Below are 26,664 nucleotides of genomic sequence, written 5' to 3'. Positions count from 1 at the left end.
CATAAGTGTTTGTTTGGATGGGGCTCCTGAGTCTCCTATTACAAGAAGGATCCTCATGGGCGGTCTATAATGGAGAGCTTGCCCCGCCCCTGCTTAGTCATAGTCTCAGAGAGATGGGCGGGTCTACAGTGGATCAGCTGGCCCGCTGCTGGACAATACCCTGAGCTAGGCCCCATGTATATAAAGTACCTGATACTCCTTCACATCCGTAGGTTTACTGCTCAGGTCTACTTGAGGCCGCACACAACCCATGAGGTTCTTCAGTATGTCCTCCAGAGTCTCCTTGATGGCACTCGCTCCGGGGCTCTGCCAACATGACACATATATGAGAGGGCGTCAAACATACAGACATACAAGTTTATAGTCTCCCGATTCTGCATCTGAACTTGGTTTAGTCATCGGAGGAAACAGTCAGCATGGAGGAGATAAGACAACTTACTGACTGACCTCCAGCTTAGTTTTTGGTTGAACCTGAAGATCGAGATCACAGAAGTTTCCCATGGACCACGTGACCTGGACGTCTTTCTCGTCTCCTTCTTTTACACGCAGCTCCAGCTGGGCGGAGAGATAGAAGATGGCGTCAGGACACAAACACTCATGTACTGTATGTATCCTATAGGGGGCGCTGCCGAGGAAGTTCTGCCGCTCTGCAGACAGGGGGCGTCAGTTTTGCCGCAGTCTGTGTCGGTTTAATTTGCACCAAATTGATGAAATGTTTATGTAAATTAGATGCAACACTTTGTGACTTTTTATAAAGTTGCGGTTGATAAATCTGGGCACGGGCCGGACTAACCCCGCCCACTACTGAAACCCCGCCCACTACTGAGAAACAGAGCAAGTGGTGCAGAAATCAAAAAGTTGCTCAAGTTTTGCACAAATTAACTAAAAGTTGGAAATCCTTGCTGTCTCGGAGTGCAGGCAGAGATTTCTTGCATCATGTACGCCAGATTTGACTTGAATGGGACTGAGCTGTAACCAGGTGACCTGTGAGCCCCATGGGTTAGCTGTCTGAGGCCGCAGCCGTGTACCATGAATACACTTCTGAGTCATAGGCCATGAGACGTCACATTCATCAGTCATACGGCCCGACTGCAGCTCAGTCCCAATCAAATGAATAGGCTGAGCAGCAATACCAAGCACAACCACTATACACTGAACGGCGCTGTGCTCACCCAAAAGTTGTGGCCTCCTCAAAAAGCTGATGGGGGGGGGGGGGATGTCAGAAAGATGTGACGGGCCCCATGCAGACTTACGTTTATATGTAGAGGGGTGATGCGCACACCGTACACCTGGCATCCTGAGTTGGCTGGAAGGGTCCGGGTAACCCGCACGGCAAATTGTAGACAGTCACCGACTACACTGCAGCAGACAACCTGGGAACCAATCACAGACCGGCTTATAGGACATCAAAAGAATAATAAAAGTATTAAAAAAATCATCATTAGAATTCTGCCTGCAGGCGGCCACCACAAGGGGGAGCTCTCCGGTATATAGAGGATGACTGGACCTGTATACATATATATGCAGCCTGCGCCCCCTAGTGGCAGCGACCAGCAGCCGTTCTGAGACTTGGGAGATGTTTGGACGATCCAGGCAAGTCGTCCAATAATGTAGAAGCCCTCTAAGCAGGGGAGCCAGAGCCGGCTTCAGATGAGGCCTTGTATTGCCGATCCTCATGGGCGGGGTTAGAGCAAGGCCTAGGCACTTAGCTACGACCTGGGACCACTGCTTGGTGACCACGAGCAGATCTTGGGGGCAATAAGAAATACAAAGTGTCCAGGGTCATACATAGATTAGGGGGAGTCCACAACAAAATGGTGCTCCCCCCCCAAGAGAAGAATGGTAGGAGCCCTTTCTCCGAGCTTAATACAGTGCATATGGATCAAACCAATTATGAGGAAGGGAGAGTGGGAGGCAAACCATGGCAGTCTCTCGGGGCCCCACATACCGCACAGTCCTCAGCCGTATCGCGGTACATGACGTGGTTGCAGGCCTAGTTTGTGGCCCCGCACGGCCCTTGGCGCACGGCCATTCACAGGGACAACAGATGTTGGGATCTCACATCTGAGAAGTTGCTGGTGATGGTCGCTGTCTCGGGAGGTCGTGAGAATTTTATTTCGGAGGGCAAAGAACATGTTTGAGGCCCTGATAAAAAACATCTAGAAAAACAAACCGCCACATATACTCCAGCCCTGACTGCGGCACCACAGACACATCACTCTACTAAATTTATCTAATCTCCCCCGATCCCACATGACAGCCGATCCCTGGGTCTGCACCTGCAAGCAAAGCTCAATCCTAAATAGTCTGCTCTGGGAATAGAATACAAGAATGACAGTAAAGACTGACACTTAAACAAACCAGACTGGGATTACATAAACCTACTCGTTCCAAGTCTCGGAGTGACGTCTTCTCCCACCGCTGACACGTACATGGACACAGGGTACGGGCAGTACCTGCAGCTGCCACTAAGGGGAGCTCAGTGCGTGCCTATACTAGCTGTATACATCCCAATGTAGGGGCTCCCCCTAGTGGGGGCTCCAGAACTCCCCCGTGTCAAACACTTGGTACAGCTCCAGTACAAACTAAAGCAACTCGGAGGATAGTCCGGAGGTAAGAGACCGTCCAGCCTTGTGAATAAGCCCCTGCTCACATCTACGTGTCTCCATGCCTAGAGGGCGGAGTCAGACTACACGGAGCACGTATGTAGTCAGCACCATGGAAACACATCAGTGTGCAGAGGAGACGTGTCCCGGGGTCACGCCCTTTAAGCTTCTACATCAGGCCGGAGAACAATGTGCGCGGCCCCCGCTCAGGATATCCTGGCCCTGTCTATAAGGGAAGGCGACCCTATAGGACACGCAGATATAGAAGACATATGTAAGGGGGGGGGGGGGGGGGGCGAGTAGTGCGCACCGCCATAGCAGGAGGGAGAAGACTAATGGACAGATGTATGGGGGGCCTGGAAGCCGCAGATATGGCAGCATTATATACCAGTACTGTCATGTCTACTTACACACGGCTACATGGCCCAGACTAACATGCAGGTCTCTACTACAACACACTTGGTTGGGGGCAGTATAGCGCTTACTGGGATTCCCTATTAGATAGTCCTGAGCTCATAAGGGGGACCTCTGCTCACCAGTGTGCAGTGCGGTTATAAAGAGGGTCTCGCTCTGGAGGACCCGACCTGTCCGACAACCCATTGACATGAATGGACATGGTGTAATGCCTCAGGTCACCTGTGGGGGCGCCGACTACCAGATGTCTATACAAGTGGGGAGACTCTCTACGAGAAAACGGAAGCGAAAAACCAGGACGAGAAATTCAGGTCAGTAATAAATGCGATAAATTCTCTTCAGGTTCCGGATTCTTCTTTCTGATGGAAAATCTTTGGCTTCAAAAGGAAAAACTAATCAACAGATCAGATGGGAAAAGCCGGAGCCAAGAGGAAGAGGGACGGGCGGGGGAGACGGGGCGACGGGCGGGGGAGACGGGGCGACAGTCAAGGATGGGAAAAAGGGGTTATAAAAAAGCAATGAAAAAATATAGAAAGAAAAAATTCTTTAATTCAAATTCTTCAAAAAATAAATAAATAAATATGGGGGGGGGGGGGGTGTTATAGAATAAAATGACTGCGGACACTGATACTATATGGACATACGCTGCCGTGCCGCCATATTGACCTGCTATCAGGACACCTGGGACCTAAAGAGTTAATGAATTCTGGGTAAATCAATAATCAGCATAATTAGGGTTAATAGGATTTTTGTCGAAGGATGTTCTGGCGCTTCAGAAACTCCACGTAATCCACTTACCGGGGTCTGACTGAGAGGCGGTGTGTTTTTAGGAACAGATGGGCGATTAGTATGGGGGGGGGGGGGCTCGGTGCTCTCCTGACTGTGCGGATATGGGCACCTTGCCAGACACTCAGCGCCATATACACAGCACACTGGTCACACACAAAGACCTGCCACAATGCAGGGTGGATAGTGCCATACAGTAATACTGCCATACTGTGCCCACAGAATACTGCCACACTGTGCGCCCAGAATACTGCCACACTGTGCGCCCGGAACACTGCCACACTGTGCCCACGGAATACTGCTACACTGTGCCCCCAGAATACTGCCACACTGTGCCCACAGAATACTGCCACACTGTGCACCCAGAATACTGCCACACTGTGCCCACAGAATACTGCCACACTGTGCCCACAGAATACTGCCATACTGTACGCCCAGAATACTGCCACACTGTGCCCACAGAATACTGCCATACTGTGCCCACAGAATACTGCCATACTGTGCCCACAGAATACTGCCATACTGTGCCCGCAGAATACTGCCACACTGTGCCCGCAGAATACTGCCACACTGTGCCCACAGAATACTGCCATACTGTGCCCCCAGAATACTGCCATATTGTGCCCGCAGAATACTGCCACACTGTGCCCGCAGAATACTGCCACACTGTGCCCACAGAATACTGCTACACTGTGCCCCCAGAATACTGCCATACTGTGCCCGCAGAATACTGCCACACTGTGCCCACAGAATACTGCCACACTGTACGCCCAGAATACTGCCACACTGTACGCCCAGAATACTGCCACACTGTGCCCACAGAATACTGCCATACTGTGCCCACAGAATACTGCCATACTGTGCCCACAGAATACTGCCATACTGTGCCCACAGAATACTGCCATACTGTGCCCGCAGAATACTGCCACACTGTGCCCACAGAATACTGCCACACTGTGCCCACAGAATACTGCCATACTGTGCCCGCAGAATACTGCCACACTGTGCCCACAGAATACTGCTACACTGTGCCCACAGAATACTGCCACACTGTGCCCACAGAATACTGCCACACTGTGCCCACAGAATACTGCCACACTGTGCCCACAGAATACTGCCACACTGTGCCCACAGAATACTGCCACACTGTACGCCCAGAATACTGCCACACTGTGCCCACAGAATACTGCCATACTGTGCCCACAGAATACTGCCATACTGTGCCCCCAGAATACTGCCATACTGTGCCCGCAGAATACTGCCATACTGTGCCCACAGAATACTGCCACACTGTGCCCACAGAATCCTGCCATACTGTGCCCCCAGAATACTGCCACACTGTGCGCCCAGAACACTGCCATACTGTGCCCACAGAATACTGCCATACTGTGCCCACAGAATACTGCCATACTGTGCCCACAGAATACTGCCATACTGTGCCCACAGAATCCTGCCATACTGTGCCCGCAGAATACTGCTACACTGTGCCCACAGAATCCTGCCATACTGTGCCCCCAGAATACTGCCACACTGTGCGCCCAGAACACTGCCATACTGTGCCCACAGAATACTGCCATACTGTGCCCACAGAATACTGCCATACTGTACGCCCAGAATACTGCCACACTGTGCCCACAGAATACTGCCATACTATAAGCATATACCAGTGCCATACTGTGCACCCATAGCAGCATAATACAGCAAACATATAACCCTACCATCCTGTGCCCACATAGTATAGCTATAACATAAAGCTGCTAGCACATGATCCCCTGGCCGGGGCAGGATGGCGGCCATTACAGGGCACTTGCCCCCTTGGTGCCTCCTCTAGCCCGGCCCTCCCGGCCGCTCACCTTATCATTGTGGGACTTGACCACGCTCTCCACTTGCTTCACGGACAGCTCTAGAGGTCGGGGTCCATTGTCATCTTCAAAGGCCAGCCGCAGAGAACCCTACAAGGCAGAGAAGATCTGATAAGTAATACCGCCATATATGCGTCCTGTCATGTGCCATTCATGTTAGACCAGAACTTAAAGGGAACCAAGAACTAAATTTAGATCTCAAGTCTACAAAATACAGATAAAACAATGGCAGAAATATTCGTCTACAAGTCACTGATATACCGAGATCTCACCGGGCCTGAGGCTGCACTACTGCAAGGACTACAAGTGACTGATATACCGAGACCTCACCAGGCCTGAGGCTGCACTACTGCAAGGACTACAAGTCACTGATATACCGAGATCTCACCAGGCCTGAGGCTGCACTACTGCAAGGACTATAAGTGACTGATATACCGAGACTTCACCAGGCCTGAGGCTGCACTACTGCAAGGACTACAAGTGACTGATATACCGAGACCTCACCAGGCCTGAGGCTGCACTACTGCAAGGACTACAAGTCACTGATATACCGAGATCTCACCAGGCCTGAGGCTGCACTACTGCAAGGACTATAAGTGACTGATATACCGAGACTTCACCAGGCCTGAGGCTGCACTACTGCAAGGACTACAAGTGACTGATATACCGAGACCTCACCAGGCCTGAGGCTGCACTACTGCAAGGACTATAAGTGACTGATATACCGAGACTTCACCAGGCCTGAGGCTGCACTACTGCAAGGACTACAAGTGACTGATATACCGAGACCTCACCAGGCCTGAGGCTGCACTACTGCAAGGACTACAAGTGACTGATATACCGAGATCTCACCAGGCCTGAGGCTGCACTACTGCAATGACTACAAGTGACTGATATACCGAGACCTCACCGGGCCTGAGGCTGCACTACTGCAAGGACTACAAGTGACTGATATACCGAGATCTCACCGGGCCTGAGGCTGCACTACTGCAATGACTACAAGTGACTGATATACCGAGACCTCACCAGGCCTGAGGCTGCACTACTGCAATGACTACAAGTGACTGATATACCGAGACCTCACCAGGCCTGAGGCTGCACTACTGCAAGGACTACAAGTGACTGATATACCGAGACCTCACCAGGCCTGAGGCTGCACTACTGCAAGGACTACAAGTGACTGATATACCGAGACCTCACCGGGCCCGAGGCTGCACTACTGCAAGGACTACAAGTCACTGATATACCGAGACCTCACCAGGCCTGAGGCTGCACTACTGCAAGGACTACAAGTGACTGATATACCGAGACCTCACCGGACCTGAGGCTGCACTACTGCAAGGACTACAAGTGACTGATATACCGAGACCTCACCAGGCCTGAGGCTGCACTACTGCAATGACTACAAGTGACTGATATACCGAGACCTCACCGGGCCTGAGGCTGCACTACTGCAATGACTACAAGTGACTGATATACCGAGACCTCACCAGGCCTGAGGCTGCACTACTGCAAGGACTACAAGTCAGCGTCTGATTCTGTCAGGCCCTGCACCGTCATGGAGACCGCAGCCTAATAGATCAGATCCTCACACTTACCCCTGCGCTGGGGGTGACCAGAGAGAGAGAGCCGCCATCTTGGGGGACGTTCCAAACCAACTTTTTGTGACTCAATCATGTGACTGTGCCCCATTTTGTGACATGAGCAGGACATGCTGTGCCCCCGAACCACAGAGATTAAAGGGGAACCCCTAGGCCACGGAGATTTGCCCACTCGTCCCGGGAGGACTCTGCTTATTTTAGGAACGTCACGCCACGGGTTCTACAACTAAACCAGCCGCGGAATCCACAGAAAGATCCAGAAGATTCAGGAGAGAAGCGGCCCCGATTGTGAGGCAGAATCCGCCTGTGTGTGAATAGACTCATAGCGGTCACAGTAAGGCCTCACAAGGTCTCCATGACAACACCAGAGAGGGCCATGTGATGAGAGCGGCTCAGTACTGCAGCCTCAGGCTTCGGGCCTACAACTTCAAGTGATTGTCTCTCAGCCTAGAAGTCATTTATTTAAAACCAGTTTTCACATTTTTATTTCATATATTTTTCCTTAAGTGGACGCAACAACCATCGAAACCGTCGTCACAGAATATCGGATTATAATAGGCCAGGAGTATTGCGGACACCTTTGTAACGCGGCCGGCGCGCCCTCACAGCTGCACAATCCTCCGCACTGCTGATGTGTGAACAGAACAAGCCCAGGGAGATGGCTGACCTAATTGGAGACGCTCAATAGAGCGCTGGCAAAAAGTATTTGCCCCCTTCCAGATGTCGGAGGATTTCATAGCGGCCACACTGAATGGAGCTGGAGCAGGACAGGAAGGTTATGGACACAGGTAGTGAAGGGTTAAAGGGGTGCACTAAAGCCCTCCTGGATTGGGGGTGACCCCGGCCATGACTGGATTGGCAGCACAGACAGTGATAACAATCTCGGCTCTGCTACATCTGCGCTATATAACACCCACACACCTTGACAGTAAATCCCCGCGAGCCCACACAAGGTAAACCCTCAGCCAAACTCCAGAGAAATTCCATCGATTCATTGCCCGTAACAAGGCGTCATTAACCCCTTCAGGGGGGCCGGCACAGACCCCAAAGGGGCCGAAACTACATACAAGGACATTATTAAGGGGGTGCTCATATCATAGAGGATACATAGAGAAGGCCGGCCGGGGCCTATAACTGGGGGGGGTCTCACCAAAGGTGGTGAATGGGGCCGTATGGCAAGGACCCTCCCCCTCCATTAGTCATGTGGGCGATAATCTACATCCAGCATGTGAGGGGGTGTCGGGGCATTTCTGCCAAGATCCCTGCTGGTCTAGAGGAGGGTAGGTCTGCAGTGATGAAGGGGTTAATAACGAGTCGTCATGCTGTTCCAGGGTGGTGAAGGGTTAATACCAAATATCCCTGGTGATCTAGTGTGGTTTATTGGTTATTACACTAACACATCTGGTGGTCTAGGTGGTGAAAGGGTTAATACCCAATATCTCTAGGGGTCTAGGGCAGTAAAGGGAGAACTGGATTTATAAAGATTGGAGGATTTATGCCAGTCTTCATATCCTGCGCACTGACCGACCGGGGGCGCACTGACCGACCGGGGGGGGGGGCGCACTGACTGACTGGGAGTGCACTGAGCGACCGGGGGCGCCTGCACTGAAATCTACGCCAGCTCACAGAAGAGATTTCCAGAATATGACTGTCTAGTATAAATGATAATAAAATGGGGTGCTGAGGCCGCAGCCCCCCCTTCTCCCCCAACATGCCCTTGTCACACCATTTCAAGGTGGCGCGGTCGATATAAAGTTTATGCCACAGCTGGTGTTTAAATCTGGCGTAGAATAATAATGATAAATCTCCACCAATATCACTGGTGGTCTAGGGCGGTGAAGGGGCTGATCACAAAGGTTCCTGATCATCTAGGGCGGTGAAGGGGCTGATCACAAGGGTTCCTGGTGGTCTAGGGCGGTGAAGGGGATGATCACAAGGGTTCCTGGCGGTCCAGGGCGGTGAAGGGGCTGATTACAATGGTTCCTGTTGGTCTAGGGTGGTGAAGCGGCTGATCACAAGGGTTCCAGGTGGTCTAGGGCGGTGAAGGGGCTGATCACAATGGTTCCTGTTGGTCCAGGGTGGTGAAGGGGCTGATCACAAGGGTTCCTGATGGTCTACGGCAGTGAAGGGGCTGATCACAATGGTTCCTGATGGTCTAGGGTGGTGAAGGGGCTGATCACAATGGTTCCTGATGGTCTAGGGTGGTGAAGGGGCTGATCACAAGGGTTCCTGATGGTCTATGGCAGTGAAGGGGCTGATTGCAAAGGTTCCTGATGGTCTAGGGTGGTGAAGGGGCTGATCACAAGGGTTCCTGGTGGTATAGAGCGGTGAAGGGGCTGATCACAAGGGTTCCTGGTGGTCTATGGCAGTGAAGGGGCTGATTACAAGGGTTCCTGGTGGTCTAGGGTGCTGAAGGGGCTGATCACAAGGGTTCCTGGTGGTCTCAGGTTTTCTAATATAGCACACCACATCCCCTGCATAGTCATAGAGTGAAGTGATAGAATTTTGGTTTTCATGCAGCCACCACTAGAGGGAGCTCTGTAACTCATAAGGAGCTCCCCATAGATCGGGGCAGTGGGGGGTTTGCGGCATTAAGTGCCCCCAGTGCAGGTGCTTCTGGATGTGAGAACAGATATAGCGGCAGAGTCAGCCAATGGCGGACACGCGGCGGCGTTACGTCATCCTGCTGCGGACACGGGACAGAGAAGGACGGCTGTGTAATCCCAACGCTTGGCTGAACAGCTGCGGCTCTGCTATACACAACACATCAGTCACCCCCTACCAAGGCCAAGACCACCCGGGGCGGGAAAAAACAACCTCCGCCATTGATTTCTTTTTTTCTCACTTTAATTCCATTTTCTCTCTCTTAAATATTCAATTTAGGCGACAGCGGATCAATGGCCGCCCCTCCTGTCCGGGCTGTCTGGCCGCAGGCTCGCCTTCTGTACAGACGCAATCATGTAGGAATCATCGCACGGCCGACGCTCGCCATAAATCTCGCCGGATCGCCGCGGCCTTTACATTTAACCTGACACTCAATCTCTGCTGCTAAATAAAAGCTCCATAAAAGAGGCGGCGGCGCTGCGTCCTGCGATCTGTCATTATAATGGAGTCCGCAGACGGCGGGGCCGCAGGATGGGACACACACCGGTCACAGGCTCTGATTTAGGAGCAGTCACCCCCAAAAAATGAAAAAAAAGTCTTTGTTGCCCACAGCAACCAATCACAGCGCAGCTTTCATCTCTCTTTGTGCTAAGGAAAAATATAAGCTGCGCTGTGATTGGTTGCTATAGTCGTAAGCCGCCATGTGACCCATAGCAACCTATCACAGCGCAGCTTTCAGTTTCCAACAGCACAAAGAGAGATGAAAGCTGCGCTGTGATTGGCTGCTATGGGCAACAGTTTTCCTTCTAAGTATTACCTATTCTATCCCTTTACTAATTGGAAGGCCCTGGAGGGGTCACCCAGCTTTCCCAGACTCGGAATGGCCAAGCTATGTCGCACTTTGTGTATAGATTATTGTAGAGTTGGGCTGAGCTGTAGTGTGGTTGTTGTTCTGAAGCCCAGGAAAGCTGAGTGAGCGCCGGGGAGGGGTTTGTCAGCAGCTCAGCTCAGATTTCCTAGGAGTTCTCACCCAGCTCTTCTTACATAGACAGCCATATTGGCCACCACTCAGCTTTCCAAGACTAAGATAATGTTAAGTTGTTAAAAGTTCTCTCCAGAATTCTTATAGATCTATCCGTTTCTGAAAAAGCTGGGTGACGAGCCATAGAGGCCGAGGCGCCGACTCCACAGCCTCACCTTACACTGCCCCCCGCCCAAAACTAATGTAAGTGTAAGGGTGTAACATGAACCTCCTGGGTCCGAATGCAAAATCTGTAACAGGATGCCCCACCCAACATGTACCATTCATAATACTACTGCCTTCTTAAAGGGAGTGTGTGACCAAAACCCTGCTCTGCATATGATATGCTGGTTCTGGTGACAGTAACCTATCTATCTGCAGGGCTGGGGTGATATGCTGGTTCTGGTGACAGTAACCTATCTATCTGCAGGGCTGGGGTGATACGCTGGTTCTGGTGACAGTAACCTATCTATCTGCAGGGCTGGGGTGATATGCTGGGTCTGGTGACAGTAACCTATCTATCTGCAGGGCTGGGGTGATATACTGGGTCTGGTGACAGTAACCTATCTATCTGCAGGGCTGGGGTGATACGCTGGTTCTGGTGACAGTAACCTATCTATCTGCAGGGCTGGGGTGATACGCTGGTTCTGGTGACAGTAACCTATCTATCTGCAGGACTGGGGTGATACGCTGGGTCTGGTGACAGTAACCTATCTATCTGCAGGGCTGGGGTGATACGCTGGTTCTGGTGACAGTAACCTATCTATCTGCAGGGCTGGGGTGATATACTGGTTCTGGTGACAGTAACCTATCTATCTGCAGGGCTGGGGTGATATGCTGGTTCTGGTGACAGTAACCTATCTATCTGCAGGGCTGGGGTGATATACTGGTTCTGGTGACAGTAACCTATCTATCTGCAGGGCTGGGGTGATATGCTGGTTCTGGTGACAGTAACCTATCTATCTGCAGGGCTGGAGTGATATGCTGGTTCTGGTGACAGTAACCTATCTATCTGCAGGGCTGGGGTGATATACTGGTTCTGGTGACAGTAACCTATCTATCTGCAGGGCTGGGGTGATATGCTGGGTCTGGTGACAGTAACCTATCTATCTGCAGGACTGGGGTGATATGCTGGTTCTGGTGACAGTAACCTATCTATGTGCAGGGCTGGGGTGATATGCTGGGTCTGGTGACAGTAACCTATCTATCTGCAGGGCTGGGGTGATATGCTGGGTCTGGTGACAGTAACCTATCTATCTGCAGGGCTGTGATGATATGCTGGTTCTGGTGACAGTAACCTATCTATCTGCAGGGCTGGGGTGATATGCTGGTTCTGGTGACAGTAACCTATCTATCTGCAGGACTGGGGTGATACGCTGGTTCTGGTGACAGTAACCTATCTATCTGCAGCGCTGGGGTGATACGCTGGGTCTGGTGACAGTAACCTATCTATCTGCAGGACTGGGGTGATATGCTGGGTCTGGTGACAGTAACCTATCTATCTGCAGGACTGGGGTGATACGCTGGTTCTGGTGACAGTAACCTATCTATCTGCAGGGCTGGGGTGATACGCTGGTTCTGGTGACAGTAACCTATCTATCTGCAGGGCTGGGGTGATACGCTGGTTCTGGTGACAGTAACCTATCTATCTGCAGGGCTGGGGTGATACGCTGGTTCTGGTGACAGTAACCTATCTATCTGCAGGGCTGGGGTGATACGCTGGTTCTGGTGACAGTAACCTATCTATCTGCAGGGCTGGGGTGATACGCTGGTTCTGGTGACACTAACCTATCTATCTGCAGGGCTGGGGTGATATGCTGGTTCTGGTGACAGTAACCTATCTATCTGCAGGACTGGGGTGATATACTGGTTCTGGTGACAGTAACCTATCTATCTGCAGGGCTGGGGTGATATGCTGGTTCTGGTGTCAGTAACCTATCTATCTGCAGGGCTGGGGTGATATGCTCGGTCTGGTGACAGTAACCTATCTATCTGCAGGACTGGGGTGATATACTGGTTCTGGTGACAGTAACCTATCTATCTGCAGGGCTGGGGTGATATGCTGGTTCTGGTGACAGTAACCTATCTATCTGCAGCGCTGGGGTGATATGCTGGGTCTGGTGACAGTAACCTATCTATCTGCAGGGCTGGGGTGATATGCTGGTTCTGGTGACAGTAACCTATCTATCTGCAGCGCTGGGGTGATATGCTGGGTCTGGTGACAGTAACCTATCTATCTGCAGGACTGGGGTGATATACTGGTTCTGGTGACAGTAACCTATCTATCTGCAGGGCTGGGGTGATATGCTGGTTCTGGTGACAGTAACCTATCTATCTGCAGGGCTGGGGTGATATGCTGGTTCTGGTGACAGTAACCTATCTATCTGCAGCGCTGGGGTGATATGCTGGTTCTGGTGACAGTAACCTATCTATCTGCAGGGCTGGGGTGATATGCTGGTTCTGGTGACAGTAACCTATCTATCTGCAGCGCTGGGGTGATATGCTGGGTCTGGTGACAGTAACCTATCTATCTGCAGGACTGGGGTGATATACTGGTTCTGGTGACAGTAACCTATCTATCTGCAGGACTGGGGTGATATGCTGGTTCTGGTGACAGTAACCTATCTATCTGCAGCGCTGGGGTGATATGCTGGGTCTGGTGACAGTAACCTATCTATCTGCAGGGCTGGGGTGATATGCTGGTTCTGGTGACAGTAACCTATCTATCTGCAGGGCTGGGGTGATATTTCCTGGGGGGGGGGGGGGTGTTTGCTCCTACAATCCTAAGACTCTTCCGCCACCTCCTGGCATTGAGCGTTTCGTATTCCCGCGAGTCTTCTCCGTGTTCCTTCGCCACTTACCCCTCTCTTCCCGGCCTCCTCGTTGAGCGCTGCGATCCAGGCCTTCAGCCATTGACTCCTCCAACTATTCAGTGATAAGATCCAGGACAGTAGGGCGTCGGCCTCGCTCCGCGCTCCGGTAAAAGGCGACTTCGCTTTACGTTTCCACCAGCCGTTCCAGACGTACTGGACAAGATATACAGCAATGGTCGCCAAGGAGGCGAAGAAGAGGGTCACCAGACCCAACCACTGAACTTCTCCAAACCAAGACATGGCTCCGCGCGGTCACAAGACTCCGAGCTTCATGAAGTCAAATATCCCAAGAGAGTCTCAGCGTCCGGCGGGGGGGCTCAGAAGGGGCCAAAATTATAAAACAGAAAGTGGGGAAGGTCCTCCATGTCCCATCTACTCGGCCGGGGATCTGAGGCAGCGTCACCTCAACTCTAAGACTCCACCGTGGACAGAAACGGGAATTCCCAGGCGGAAGGAGCCGGAAGAAGAGAAGAATTCATCGGAGTGATTCCCGGCATCCCCGGCCCCAGGAGGAGGAAGAGGAAGAGGAGGAAGAGGAGCGCTGGCAGAGACCTCACACCTGCGGGCTGAACATGGCCGCCTCCTGTCTGCTCGCTTCTGGGACCTATCCGGACAATAAACCTTCTTCCTGGAGTAGCGGAGTTCCCCTCTAGTTCCTGCGGAGGTGGCAGCTCGGGGCCTTCATTCTTAAAGTCACAGCAACGCCCTGAAGGGAGAGATCACATCATTAGAAGAGATTCCCAAGATGTCGGCTGAGTAGGATTTGGCAGGAGACCATGAGATGTCTGAGCGCACACCCCGACAACTCGCAATATACACAATATACACAATACACACAATATACACACTGCACTGACAAACAGGTTGTACAGGATCAGGAAAACATGGCCACCTCCTTCCAGAACAGCGCCACCCCTGTCTACAGGTTGTGTGAGGTATTGTGGCTCAGCGCCAAGGTTTTGGCAGGAGACCATGAGATGTCTGAGCGCACACCCGACAACTCGCAATATACACACAATATACACAATATACACACTGCACTGACAAACAGGTTGTGCAGGATCAGGAAAACATGGCCGCTCCCTTCCAAAACAGCGCCACCCCTGTCCACAGGTTGTGTGAGGTATTGTGGCTCGGCGCCAAGGAAGCCGATAGACAATGCCAGACACCGCCATTGGAAAGTGCAGCACTGAATGTGCAAGAGAAACCTCGTCAACCCCTTTAAGTAGGAGACAATAGAAGTCTTAAAGGGGCTCTCCAGACTTTATCATCTGCCTGAAGAGACCGCACTGCGCTAACAACCCAATCAGAGCGCCACACACTGTATAGTGACTGAGCTGGGACTGAACTGCGAACAGGCCACGTGACCAACGACCAGGACGCCACATGGGCTGCTCAGAGGAATCCGCTTCAGCTGATCTGTAGGGTCCTGGGTGTCGGACTCATCTGTTAAAGCTCAGAAACCCCTTTAAGAGCCATAAACCGTTTGCGCCCCCCGTTACCCTCTGCGCCCTCAGGGGACTTTCTCTTTGTTTCGCTTTCGGATGTGAGTTTCTGACCTGACCCCCCGATCCCCGCCCCGTCCGCCTGCCCCCCCACCCCGCCGATCCCCGCCCCCGCACCGTCCGCCTGCCCCCCCACCCCGCCCCCCCCGGACACCGCACCGTCCGCCTGCCCCCCCACCCCCCCGATCCCCGCCCCTGCACCGTCCGCCTGCCCCCCCACCCCGCCGATCCCCGCCCCCGCACCGTCCGCCTGCCCCCCCACCCCGCCCCCGGACACCGCACCGTCCGCCTGCCCCCCCCCCCCCGCTAGCCCCCCCCACCCCGCCCCCGGACACTGCACCGTCCGCCTGCCCCCCCCCCCCCCGCTAGCCCCCCCACCCCCGCCCCCGGACACCGCACCGTCCGCCTGCCCCCCCCCCCCCCGCTAGCCCCCCCACCCCGCCCCCGGACACCGCACCGTCCGCCTGCCCCCCCCCCCCGCCCCGTCCGCTAGCCCCCCCACCCCGCCCCCGCACCGTCCGCCTGCCCCCCCACCCCACCCCCCCGATCCCCGCCCCGTCCGCTTTTGTTTATTCAGCGGCGCTCTATTTATACAGAAATACAGATCGCTAATGTGCGTCTTGTGCCTCTGGTCACCATGGCAACCCCGTAATCGGCACCGCACCGTCACCTAGGCTTGGGGGGGGGGGTCACTTATTTATTTGTAGATTTGTCTTAGTTTATGGGGAGATCTATGGACAATCCCTTTAAGGCCTATGGGGCAGATTTATCACGACGCTCGTCCAGTCACCGTGCGGTTGCTATGGCCCGGTCCTTACACACCCACGTACGGCGCGCAGTGTAAATAGCGGCGACACCCTGATATATACACAGCTGCCGTATACTGTCCGGCCCCTGAAGACCCTCCCCATAAACAAATACTACCCCGGCCCTTTAAGGCCCACTTAAAGGGATAGTCTGAAGCCGATCAGGTCTAGAGATTAGCCCGCACAGCGACATCAGGGGTTAATCCTCGTGCTAATCCACGGCCTTAGGCTTCTGCCACAGAAAGTACACAGACTGTAATCCATGGTGTGAACGTGGCCTTAGAAGACTGCGCAGTAATCCCACACCTCATGGCGGCCGCGCTGACAGAGGTGATGAACAAACAATGCTTAATGGAAGTCTCGGGGAACTCCGCAAATAAGTGTCTATAGAGGAAACGGCGGCCTCCGAGGAAAGTACAAGAATGGCCGCGCGCCAAATCTGCGGAGAGTACAAGCAGAAGAGACGGACTTATCGAGAGACCCGACATGGGAGGACGGAGTAAAGCGCATGGCGGTCATATACTGCAGCGATAAGGCGCCATTCACACACTCAGCTATAAGGTGGACCTCCGCACACACAGACACAGGGTAGAGCTCAGCTATAAGGAGGACCTCCGCACACACATACACAGGGTGGAGCTCAGCTATAAGGAGGACCTCCGCACACACATACACAGGGTAGAGCTCAGCTATAAGGTGGACCTCCGCACACACATACACAGGGTAGAGCTCAGCTATAAGGTGGACCTCCGCACACACAGACACAGGGTGGAGCTCAGCTATAAGGTGGACCTCCGCACACACAGACACAGAGTGGACCTCAGCTATAAGGAGGACCTCCGCACACACATACACAGGGTGGAGCTCAGCTATAAGGAGGACCTCCGCACACACAGACACAGGGTGGAGCTCAGCTATAAGGTGGACCTCCGCACACACAGACACAGGGTAGAGCTCAGCTATAAGGAGGACCTCCGCACACACAGACACAGGGTAGAGCTCAGCTATAAGGAGGACCTCCGCACACACAGACACAGGGTGGAGCTCAGCTATCAGGTGGACCTCCGCACACACAGACACAGGGTAGAGCTCAGCTATAAGGAGGACCTCCGCACACACAGACACAGGGTGGAGCTCAGCTATAAGGAGGACCTCCGCACACACAGACACAGGGTGGAGCTCAGCTATAAGGAGGACCTCCGCACACACAGACACAGGGTGGAGCTCAGCTATAAGGTGGACCTCCGCACACACAGACACAGGGTAGAGCTCTGCTATAAGGTGGACCTCCGCACACACATACACAGGGTAGAGCTCAGCTATAAGGTGGACCTCCGCACACACAGGGTAGAGCTCAGCTATAAGGTGGACCTCCACACACACAGACACAGGGTGGAGCTCAGCTATAAGGTGGACCTCCGCACACACAGACACAGGGTAGAGCTCAGCTATAAGGTGGACCTCCGCACACACAGACACAGGGTAGAGCTCAGCTATAAGGTGGACCTCCGCACACACAGACACAGGGTGGAGCTCAGCTATAAGGAGGACCTCCGCACACACAGACACAGGGTAGAGCTCAGCTATAAGGTGGACCTCCGCACACACATACACAGGGTGGAGCTCAGCTATAAGGTGGACCTCCGCACACACAGACACAGGGTGGAGCTCAGCTATAAGGTGGACCTCCGCACACACAGACACAGGGTGGAGCTCAGCTATAAGGTGGACCTCCGCACACACAGACACAGGGTGGAGCTCAGCTATAAGGAGGACCTCCGCACACACAGACACAGGGTGGAGCTCAGCTATAAGGTGGACCTCCGCACACACAGACACAGAGTGGACCTCAGCTATAAGGAGGACCTCCGCACACACATACACAGGGTGGAGCTCAGCTATAAGGTGGACCTCCGCACACACAGACACAGGGTGGAGCTCAGCTATAAGGTGGACCTCCGCACACACAGACACAGGGTGGAGCTCAGCTATAAGGTGGACCTCCGCACACACAGACACAGGGTGGACCTCCGCTATAAGGAGGACCTCCGCACACACAGACACAGGGTGGAGCTCCGCCATAAGGTGGACCTCCGCACACACAGACACAGGGTGGAGCTCAGCTATAAGGTGGACCTCCGCACACACAGACACAGGGTGGAGCTCAGCTATAAGGTGGACCTCCGCACACACAGACACAGGGTGGAGCTCCGCTATAAGGTGGACCTCCGCACACACAGACAGAGGGTAGAGCTCAGCTATAAGGTGGACCTCCGCACACACAGACACAGGGTGGAGCTCAGCTATAAGGTGGACCTCCGCACACACAGACACAGGGTGGAGCTCAGCTATAAGGAGGACCTCCGCACACACAGACACAGGGTGGAGCTCAGCTATAAGGAGGACCTCCGCACACACAGACACAGGGTGGAGCTCAGCTATAAGGTGGACCTCCGCACACACATACACAGGGTGGAGCTCAGCTATAAGGTGGACCTCCGCACACACATAAACAGGGTAGAGCTCAGCTATAAGGTGGACCTCCGCACACACAGACAGAGGGTAGACCTCAGCTATAAGGTGGACCTCCGCACACACAGACAGAGGGTAGACCTCAGCTATAAGGTGGACCTCCGCACACACAGACAGAGGGTAGAGCTCAGCTATAAGGTGGACCTCCGCACACACAGACACAGGGTGGAGCTCAGCTATAAGGAGGACCTCCGCACACACATACACAGGGCGGAGCTCAGCTATAAGGTGGACCTCCGCACACACAGACACAGGGTGGAGCTCCGCTATAAGGAGGACCTCCGCACACACAGACACAGGGTGGAGCTCAGCTATAAGGAGGACCTCCGCACACACAGACACAGGGTGGAGCTCAGCTATAAGGTGGACCTCCGCACACACAGACACAGGGTGGAGCTCAGCTATAAGGAGGACCTCCGCACGCACAGACACAGGGTAGAGCTCAGCTATAAGGTGGACCTCCGCACACACAGACACAGGGTGGAGCTCAGCTATCAGGTGGACCTCCGCACACACAGACACAGGGTGGAGCTCCGCTATAAGGAGGACCTCCGCACACACATACACAGGGTGGAGCTCATATATAAGGTGGACCTCCGCACACACATACACAGGGTGGAGCTCCGCTATAAGGTGGACCTCCGCACGCACAGACACAGGGTAGAGCTCAGCTATAAGGAGGACCTCCGCACACACAGACACAGGGTGGAGCTCAGCTATAAGGAGGACCTCCACACACACAGACACAGGGTAGAGCTCAGCTATAAGGTGGACCTCCGCACACACAGACACAGGGTGGAGCTCAGCTATAAGGTGGACCTCCGCACACACAGACACAGGGTGGAGCTCAGCTATAAGGTGGACCTCCGCACACACAGACACAGGGTGGAGCTCAGCTATAAGGAGGACCTCCGCACACACAGACACAGGGTGGAGCTCAGCTATAAGGTGGACCTCCGCACACACAGACACAGAGTGGACCTCAGCTATAAGGAGGACCTCCGCACACACATACACAGGGTGGAGCTCAGCTATAAGGTGGACCTCCGCACACACAGACACAGGGTGGAGCTCAGCTATAAGGTGGACCTCCGCACACACAGACACAGGGTGGAGCTCAGCTATAAGGTGGACCTCCGCACACACAGACACAGGGTGGACCTCCGCTATAAGGAGGACCTCCGCACACACAGACACAGGGTGGAGCTCCGCCATAAGGTGGACCTCCGCACACACAGACACAGGGTGGAGCTCAGCTATAAGGTGGACCTCCGCACACACAGACACAGGGTGGAGCTCAGCTATAAGGTGGACCTCCGCACACACAGACACAGGGTGGAGCTCAGCTATAAGGTGGACCTCCGCACACACAGACACAGGGTGGAGCTCAGCTATAAGGAGGACCTCCGCACACACAGACACAGGGTGGAGCTCAGCTATAAGGAGGACCTCCGCACACACAGACACAGGGTGGAGCTCAGCTATAAGGTGGACCTCCGCACACACATACACAGGGTGGAGCTCAGCTATAAGGTGGACCTCCGCACACACATAAACAGGGTAGAGCTCAGCTATAAGGTGGACCTCCGCACACACAGACAGAGGGTAGACCTCAGCTATAAGGTGGACCTCCGCACACACAGACAGAGGGTAGACCTCAGCTATAAGGTGGACCTCCGCACACACAGACAGAGGGTAGAGCTCAGCTATAAGGTGGACCTCCGCACACACAGACACAGGGTGGAGCTCAGCTATAAGGAGGACCTCCGCACACACATACACAGGGCGGAGCTCAGCTATAAGGTGGACCTCCGCACACACAGACACAGGGTGGAGCTCCGCTATAAGGAGGACCTCCGCACACACAGACACAGGGTGGAGCTCAGCTATAAGGAGGACCTCCGCACACACAGACACAGGGTGGAGCTCAGCTATAAGGTGGACCTCCGCACACACAGACACAGGGTGGAGCTCAGCTATAAGGAGGACCTCCGCACGCACAGACACAGGGTAGAGCTCAGCTATAAGGTGGACCTCCGCACACACAGACACAGGGTGGAGCTCAGCTATCAGGTGGACCTCCGCACACACAGACACAGGGTGGAGCTCCGCTATAAGGAGGACCTCCGCACACACATACACAGGGTGGAGCTCATATATAAGGTGGACCTCCGCACACACATACACAGGGTGGAGCTCCGCTATAAGGTGGACCTCCGCACGCACAGACACAGGGTAGAGCTCAGCTATAAGGAGGACCTCCGCACACACAGACACAGGGTGGAGCTCAGCTATAAGGAGGACCTCCGCACACACAGACACAGGGTGGAGCTCAGCTATAAGGTGGACCTCCGCACACACAGACACAGGGTGGAGCTCAGCTATAAGGTGGACCTCCGCACGCACAGACACAGGGTGGAGCTCAGCTATAAGGTGGACCTCCGCACGCACAGACACAGGGTAGAGCTCAGCTATAAGGTGGACCTCCGCACACTCAGACACAGGGTGGAGCTCAGCTATCAGGTGGACCTCCGCACACACAGACACAGGGTGGAGCTCCGCTATAAGGAGGACCTCCGCACACACAGACACAGGGTGGAGCTCCGCTATAAGGAGGACCTCCGCACACACAGACACAGGGTGGAGCTCAGCTATAAGGAGGACCTCCGCACACACATACACAGGGTGGAGCTCCGCTATAAGGAGGACCTCCGCACACACAGACAGAGGGTAGAGCTCAGCTATAAGGTGGACCTCCGCACACTCAGACACAGGGTGGAGCTCAGCTATCAGGTGGACCTCCGCACACACAGACACAGGGTGGAGCTCCGCTATAAGGAGGACCTCCGCACACACAGACACAGGGTGGAGCTCCGCTATAAGGAGGACCTCCGCACACACAGACACAGGGTGGAGCTCAGCTATAAGGTGGACCTCCGCACACACAGACACAGGGTGGAGCTCAGCTATAAGGTGGACCTCCGCACACACAGACACAGGGTAGAGCTCAGCTATAAGGAGGACCTCCGCACACACAGACACAGGGTGGAGCTCCGCTATAAGGAGGACCTCCGCACACACAGACACAGGGTGGAGCTCAGCTATAAGGAGGACCTCCGCACACACATACACAGGGTGGAGCTCCGCTATAAGGAGGACCTCCGCACACACATACACAGGGTGGAGCTCAGCTATAAGGAGGACCTCCGAACACACAGACACAGGGTGGAGCTCCGCTATAAGGAGGACCTCCGCACACACATACACAGGGTGGAGCTCAGCTATAAGGAGGACCTCCGCACACACATACACAGGGTGGAGCTCAGCTATAAGGAGGACCTCCGCACACACATACACAGGGTGGAGCTCAGCTATAAGGAGGACCTCCGAACACACAGACACAGGGTGGAGCTCCGCTATAAGGAGGACCTCCGCACACACATACACAGGGTGGAGCTCAGCTATAAGGAGGACCTCCGCACACACAGGGTGGAGCTCAGCTATAAGGAGGACCTCCGCACACACAGGGTGGAGCTCCGCTATAAGGTGGACCTCCGCACACAGCAGCTAGAGATAGCTATAACGCTCTACCTTTCCCCCACAGCTGACACCTCCCTACACTGCGGATAAAGGTGAAGGCGGCGCAGTATTGTAAGATAATACGGGGGATGGGCAGAGCCATTACATAAGCAGGTGGAGGAGCCGAGTGTATAATATGAAGGAACTCCGGATATCAGCCACCTATTCATTACCAGACAGGTATATATCGCTGTCAGCCATGAATTATCTCCTCCCTCTATAAGATCCGAGTAATAAAACGCCGTCTGCCGCTCCCGGGCGCCATAACCCAGTGCTCAGTAAGAATACACCGAAGGGGGACTTAAAGGGGAGCTCCAGCTTATAAACACAAGTCCTTGTGAATACAAGTCCCGCGCAGGCTTCTACTCATTTCTTACAGTAACTTGGAGGAAACCTCAGCGACCACCAAGTGACCCCGCACCGCCGCAACGTCAGGAGTAGTCACCGGGCAAGATAGTGAGACTGAGCCATCCAAGCCGGCCATACAGAGGACTAGAGGAACTCTACCACTACTGCACAACCTATAGGGGGCAATAAGGTCACACTCAGGGCCGAGGACTAGAATAAGAGGGACTGTGGTAGAACAGTATAGTATAAGGGCCGGCAGCAGTGCGGTCACATATATGTATATACAGCTTGTAGTACAGTCACATATATGTATATACAGCATGTAGTACAGTCACATATATACAGCTTGTAGTACAGTCACATATACGTATATACAGCTTGTAGTACAGTCACATATATGTATATACAGCTTGTAGTACAGTCACATATATACAGCTTGTAGTACAGTCACATATATGTATATACAGCTTGTAGTACAGTCACATATACGTATATACAGCTTGTAGTACAGTCACATATATGTATATACAGCTTGTAGTACAGTCACATATATGTATATACAGCTTGTAGTACAGTCACATATATACAGCTTGTAGTACAGTCACATATATGTATATACAGCTTGTAGTACAGTCACATATATGTATATACAGCTTGTAGTACAGTCACATATACGTATATACAGCATGTAGTACAGTCACATATACGTATATACAGCTTGTAGTACAGTCACATATATGTATATACAGCTTGTAGTACAGTCACATATACATATATACAGCTTGTAGTACAGTCACATATACATATATACAGCTTGTAGTACAGTCACATATACGTATATACAGCTTGTAGTACAGTCACATATACGTATATACAGCTTGTAGTACAGTCACATATACGTATATACAGCTTGTAGTACAGTCACATATACGTATATACAGCTTGTAGTACAGTCACATATACGTATATACAGCTTGTAGTACAGTCACATATACGTATATACAGCTTGTAGTACAGTCACATATACGTATATACAGCTTGTAGTACAGTCACATATACGTATATACAGCTTGTAGTACAGTCACATATACATATACAGCTTGTAGTACAGTCACATATACGTATATACAGCTTGTAGTACAGTCACATATACGTATATACAGCTTGTAGTACAGTCACATATACGTATATACAGCTTGTAGTACAGTCACATATACGTATATACAGCTTGTAGTACAGTCACATATACATATATACAGCTTGTAGTACAGTCACATATACGTATATACAGCTTGTAGTACAGTCACATATATGTATATACAGCTTGTAGTACAGTCACATATATACATATATACAGCATGTAGTACAGTCACATATATACAGCTTGTAGTACAGTCACATATATACATATATACAGCATGTAGTACAGTCACATATATACAGCTTGTAGTACAGTCACATATATACAGCTTGTAGTACAGTCACATATATGTATATACAGCTTGTAGTACAGTCACATATATGTATATACAGCTTGTAGTACAGTCACATATATACAGCTTGTAGTACAGTCACATATATGTATATACAGCATGTAGTACAGTCACATATATGTATATACAGCTTGTAGTACAGTCACATATACATATATACAGCTTGTAGTACGGTCACATATATGTATATACAGCTTGTAGTACAGTCACATATATGTATATACAGCTTGTAGTACAGTCACATATATGTATATACAGCTTGTAGTACAGTCACATATATACAGCTTGTAGTACAGTCACATATATGTATATACAGCATGTAGTACAGTCACATATATGTATATACAGCTTGTAGTACAGTCACATATACATATATACAGCTTGTAGTACGGTCACATATATGTATATACAGCTTGTAGTACAGTCACATATACGTATATACAGCTTGTAGTACAGTCACATATACGTATATACAGCTTGTAGTACGGTCACATATACGTATATACAGCTTGTAGTACAGTCACATATACATATATACAGCTTGTAGTACAGTCACATATACGTATATACAGCTTGTAGTACAGTCACATATATGTATATACAGCTTGTAGTACAGTCACATATATACAGCTTGTAGTACAGTCACATATATACATATATACAGCATGTAGTACAGTCACATATATACAGCTTGTAGTACAGTCACATATATACAGCTTGTAGTACAGTCACATATACGTATATACAGCTTGTAGTACAGTCACATATATACAGCTTGTAGTACAGTCACATATATACATATATACAGCATGTAGTACAGTCACATATATACAGCTTGTAGTACAGTCACATATATACAGCTTGTAGTACAGTCACATATACGTATATACAGCATGTAGTACAGTCACATATACGTATATACAGCTTGTAGTACAGTCACATATACGTATATACAGCTTGTAGTACAGTCACATATACGTATATACAGCTTGTAGTACAGTCACATATACATATATACAGCTTGTAGTACAGTCACATATACATATATACAGCTTGTAGTACAGTCACATATACATATATACAGCTTGTAGTACAGTCACATATACGTATATACAGCTTGTAGTACAGTCACATATACGTATATACAGCTTGTAGTACAGTCACATATACATATATACAGCTTGTAGTACAGTCACATATACGTATATACAGCTTGTAGTACAGTCACATATACGTATATACAGCTTGTAGTACAGTCACATATACGTATATACAGCTTGTAGTACAGTCACATATATGTATATACAGCTTGTAGTACAGTCACATATACATATATACAGCTTGTAGTACAGTCACATATATACAGCTTGTAGTACAGTCACATATACGTATATACAGCTTGTAGTACAGTCACATATATACAGCTTGTAGTACAGTCACATATACGTATATACAGCTTGTAGTACAGTCACATATACGTATATACAGCTTGTAGTACAGTCACATATACGTATATACAGCTTGTAGTACAGTCACATATATACAGCTTGTAGTACAGTCACATATACGTATATACAGCTTGTAGTACAGTCACATATACGTATATACAGCTTGTAGTACAGTCACATATACATATATACAGCTTGTAGTACAGTCACATATACGTATATACAGCTTGTAGTACAGTCACATATACGTATATACAGCTTGTAGTACAGTCACATATACGTATATACAGCTTGTAGTACAGTCACATATACGTATATACAGCTTGTAGTACAGTCACATATACATATATACAGCTTGTAGTACAGTCACATATACGTATATACAGCTTGTAGTACAGTCACATATATACAGCTTGTAGTACAGTCACATATACGTATATACAGCTTGTAGTACAGTCACATATACGTATATACAGCTTGTAGTACAGTCACATATATACAGCTTGTAGTACAGTCACATATACGTATATACAGCTTGTAGTACAGTCACATATACAGTCCTATGAAAAAGTTTGGACACCCCTATTAATCTTAATCATTTTTAGTTCTAAATATTTTGGTGTTTGCAGCAGCCATTTCAGTTTGATATATCTAATAACTGATGGACACAGTAATATTTCAGGATTGAAATGAGGTTTATTGTACTAACAGAAAATGTGCAATATGCATTAAACCAAAATTTGACCGGTGCAAAAGTATGGGCACCTCAACAGAAAAGTGACATTAATATTTAGTAGATCCTCCTTTTGCAAAGATAACAGCCTCTAGTCGCTTCCTGTAGCTTTTAATCAGTTCCTGGATCCTGGATGAAGGGATTTTGGACAAACAATTCAAGTTCAGTTAAGTTAGATGGTGGCCGAGCATGGACAGCCCGCTTCCAATCATCCCACAGATGTTCAATGATATTCAGGTCTGGGGACTGGGATGGCCATTCCAGAACATTGTAATTGTTCCTCTGCATGAATGCCTGAGGATTTGGAGCTTTGGTGTTTTGGATCATTGTCTTGCTGAAATCTCCATCCCCGGCGTAACTTCAACTTCGTCACTGATTCTTGAACATTATTCTCAAGAATCTGCTGATACTGAGTGGAATCCATGCGACCCTCAACTATAACAAGATTCCCGA

The 26,664-nt window shown here is 51.1% G+C and overlaps 1 protein-coding gene across 3 annotated transcripts in view; it reads right to left on the bottom strand.

Annotated features, from left to right (window-relative positions):
• Positions 1-26,664, bottom strand: part of C2CD2 (C2 calcium dependent domain containing 2) — a 66,401-nt gene that overhangs the window by 23,361 nt on the left and 16,376 nt on the right. For all 3 annotated transcript variants that reach the window (XM_075261328.1, XM_075261326.1, XM_075261327.1), the window contains exons 2-6: positions 13,756-14,473; positions 5,660-5,758; positions 1,254-1,373; positions 448-555; positions 190-306 (exon numbers count right to left, since the gene is read on the bottom strand). In XM_075261328.1, coding sequence (XP_075117429.1) covers positions 190-306; positions 448-555; positions 1,254-1,373; positions 5,660-5,758; positions 13,756-14,007 — 696 coding nt within the window. In that variant the 5' untranslated portion in view covers positions 14,008-14,473. The remainder of the gene's footprint in view (positions 1-189; positions 307-447; positions 556-1,253; positions 1,374-5,659; positions 5,759-13,755; positions 14,474-26,664) is intronic.

The sequence above is a fragment of the Leptodactylus fuscus genome, unplaced genomic scaffold (assembly GCF_031893055.1).
Source record: "Leptodactylus fuscus isolate aLepFus1 unplaced genomic scaffold, aLepFus1.hap2 HAP2_SCAFFOLD_112, whole genome shotgun sequence".
Classification (NCBI taxonomy): domain Eukaryota; kingdom Metazoa; phylum Chordata; class Amphibia; order Anura; family Leptodactylidae; genus Leptodactylus; species Leptodactylus fuscus.
This window is presented reverse-complemented; position numbering and strand designations above follow the sequence as displayed.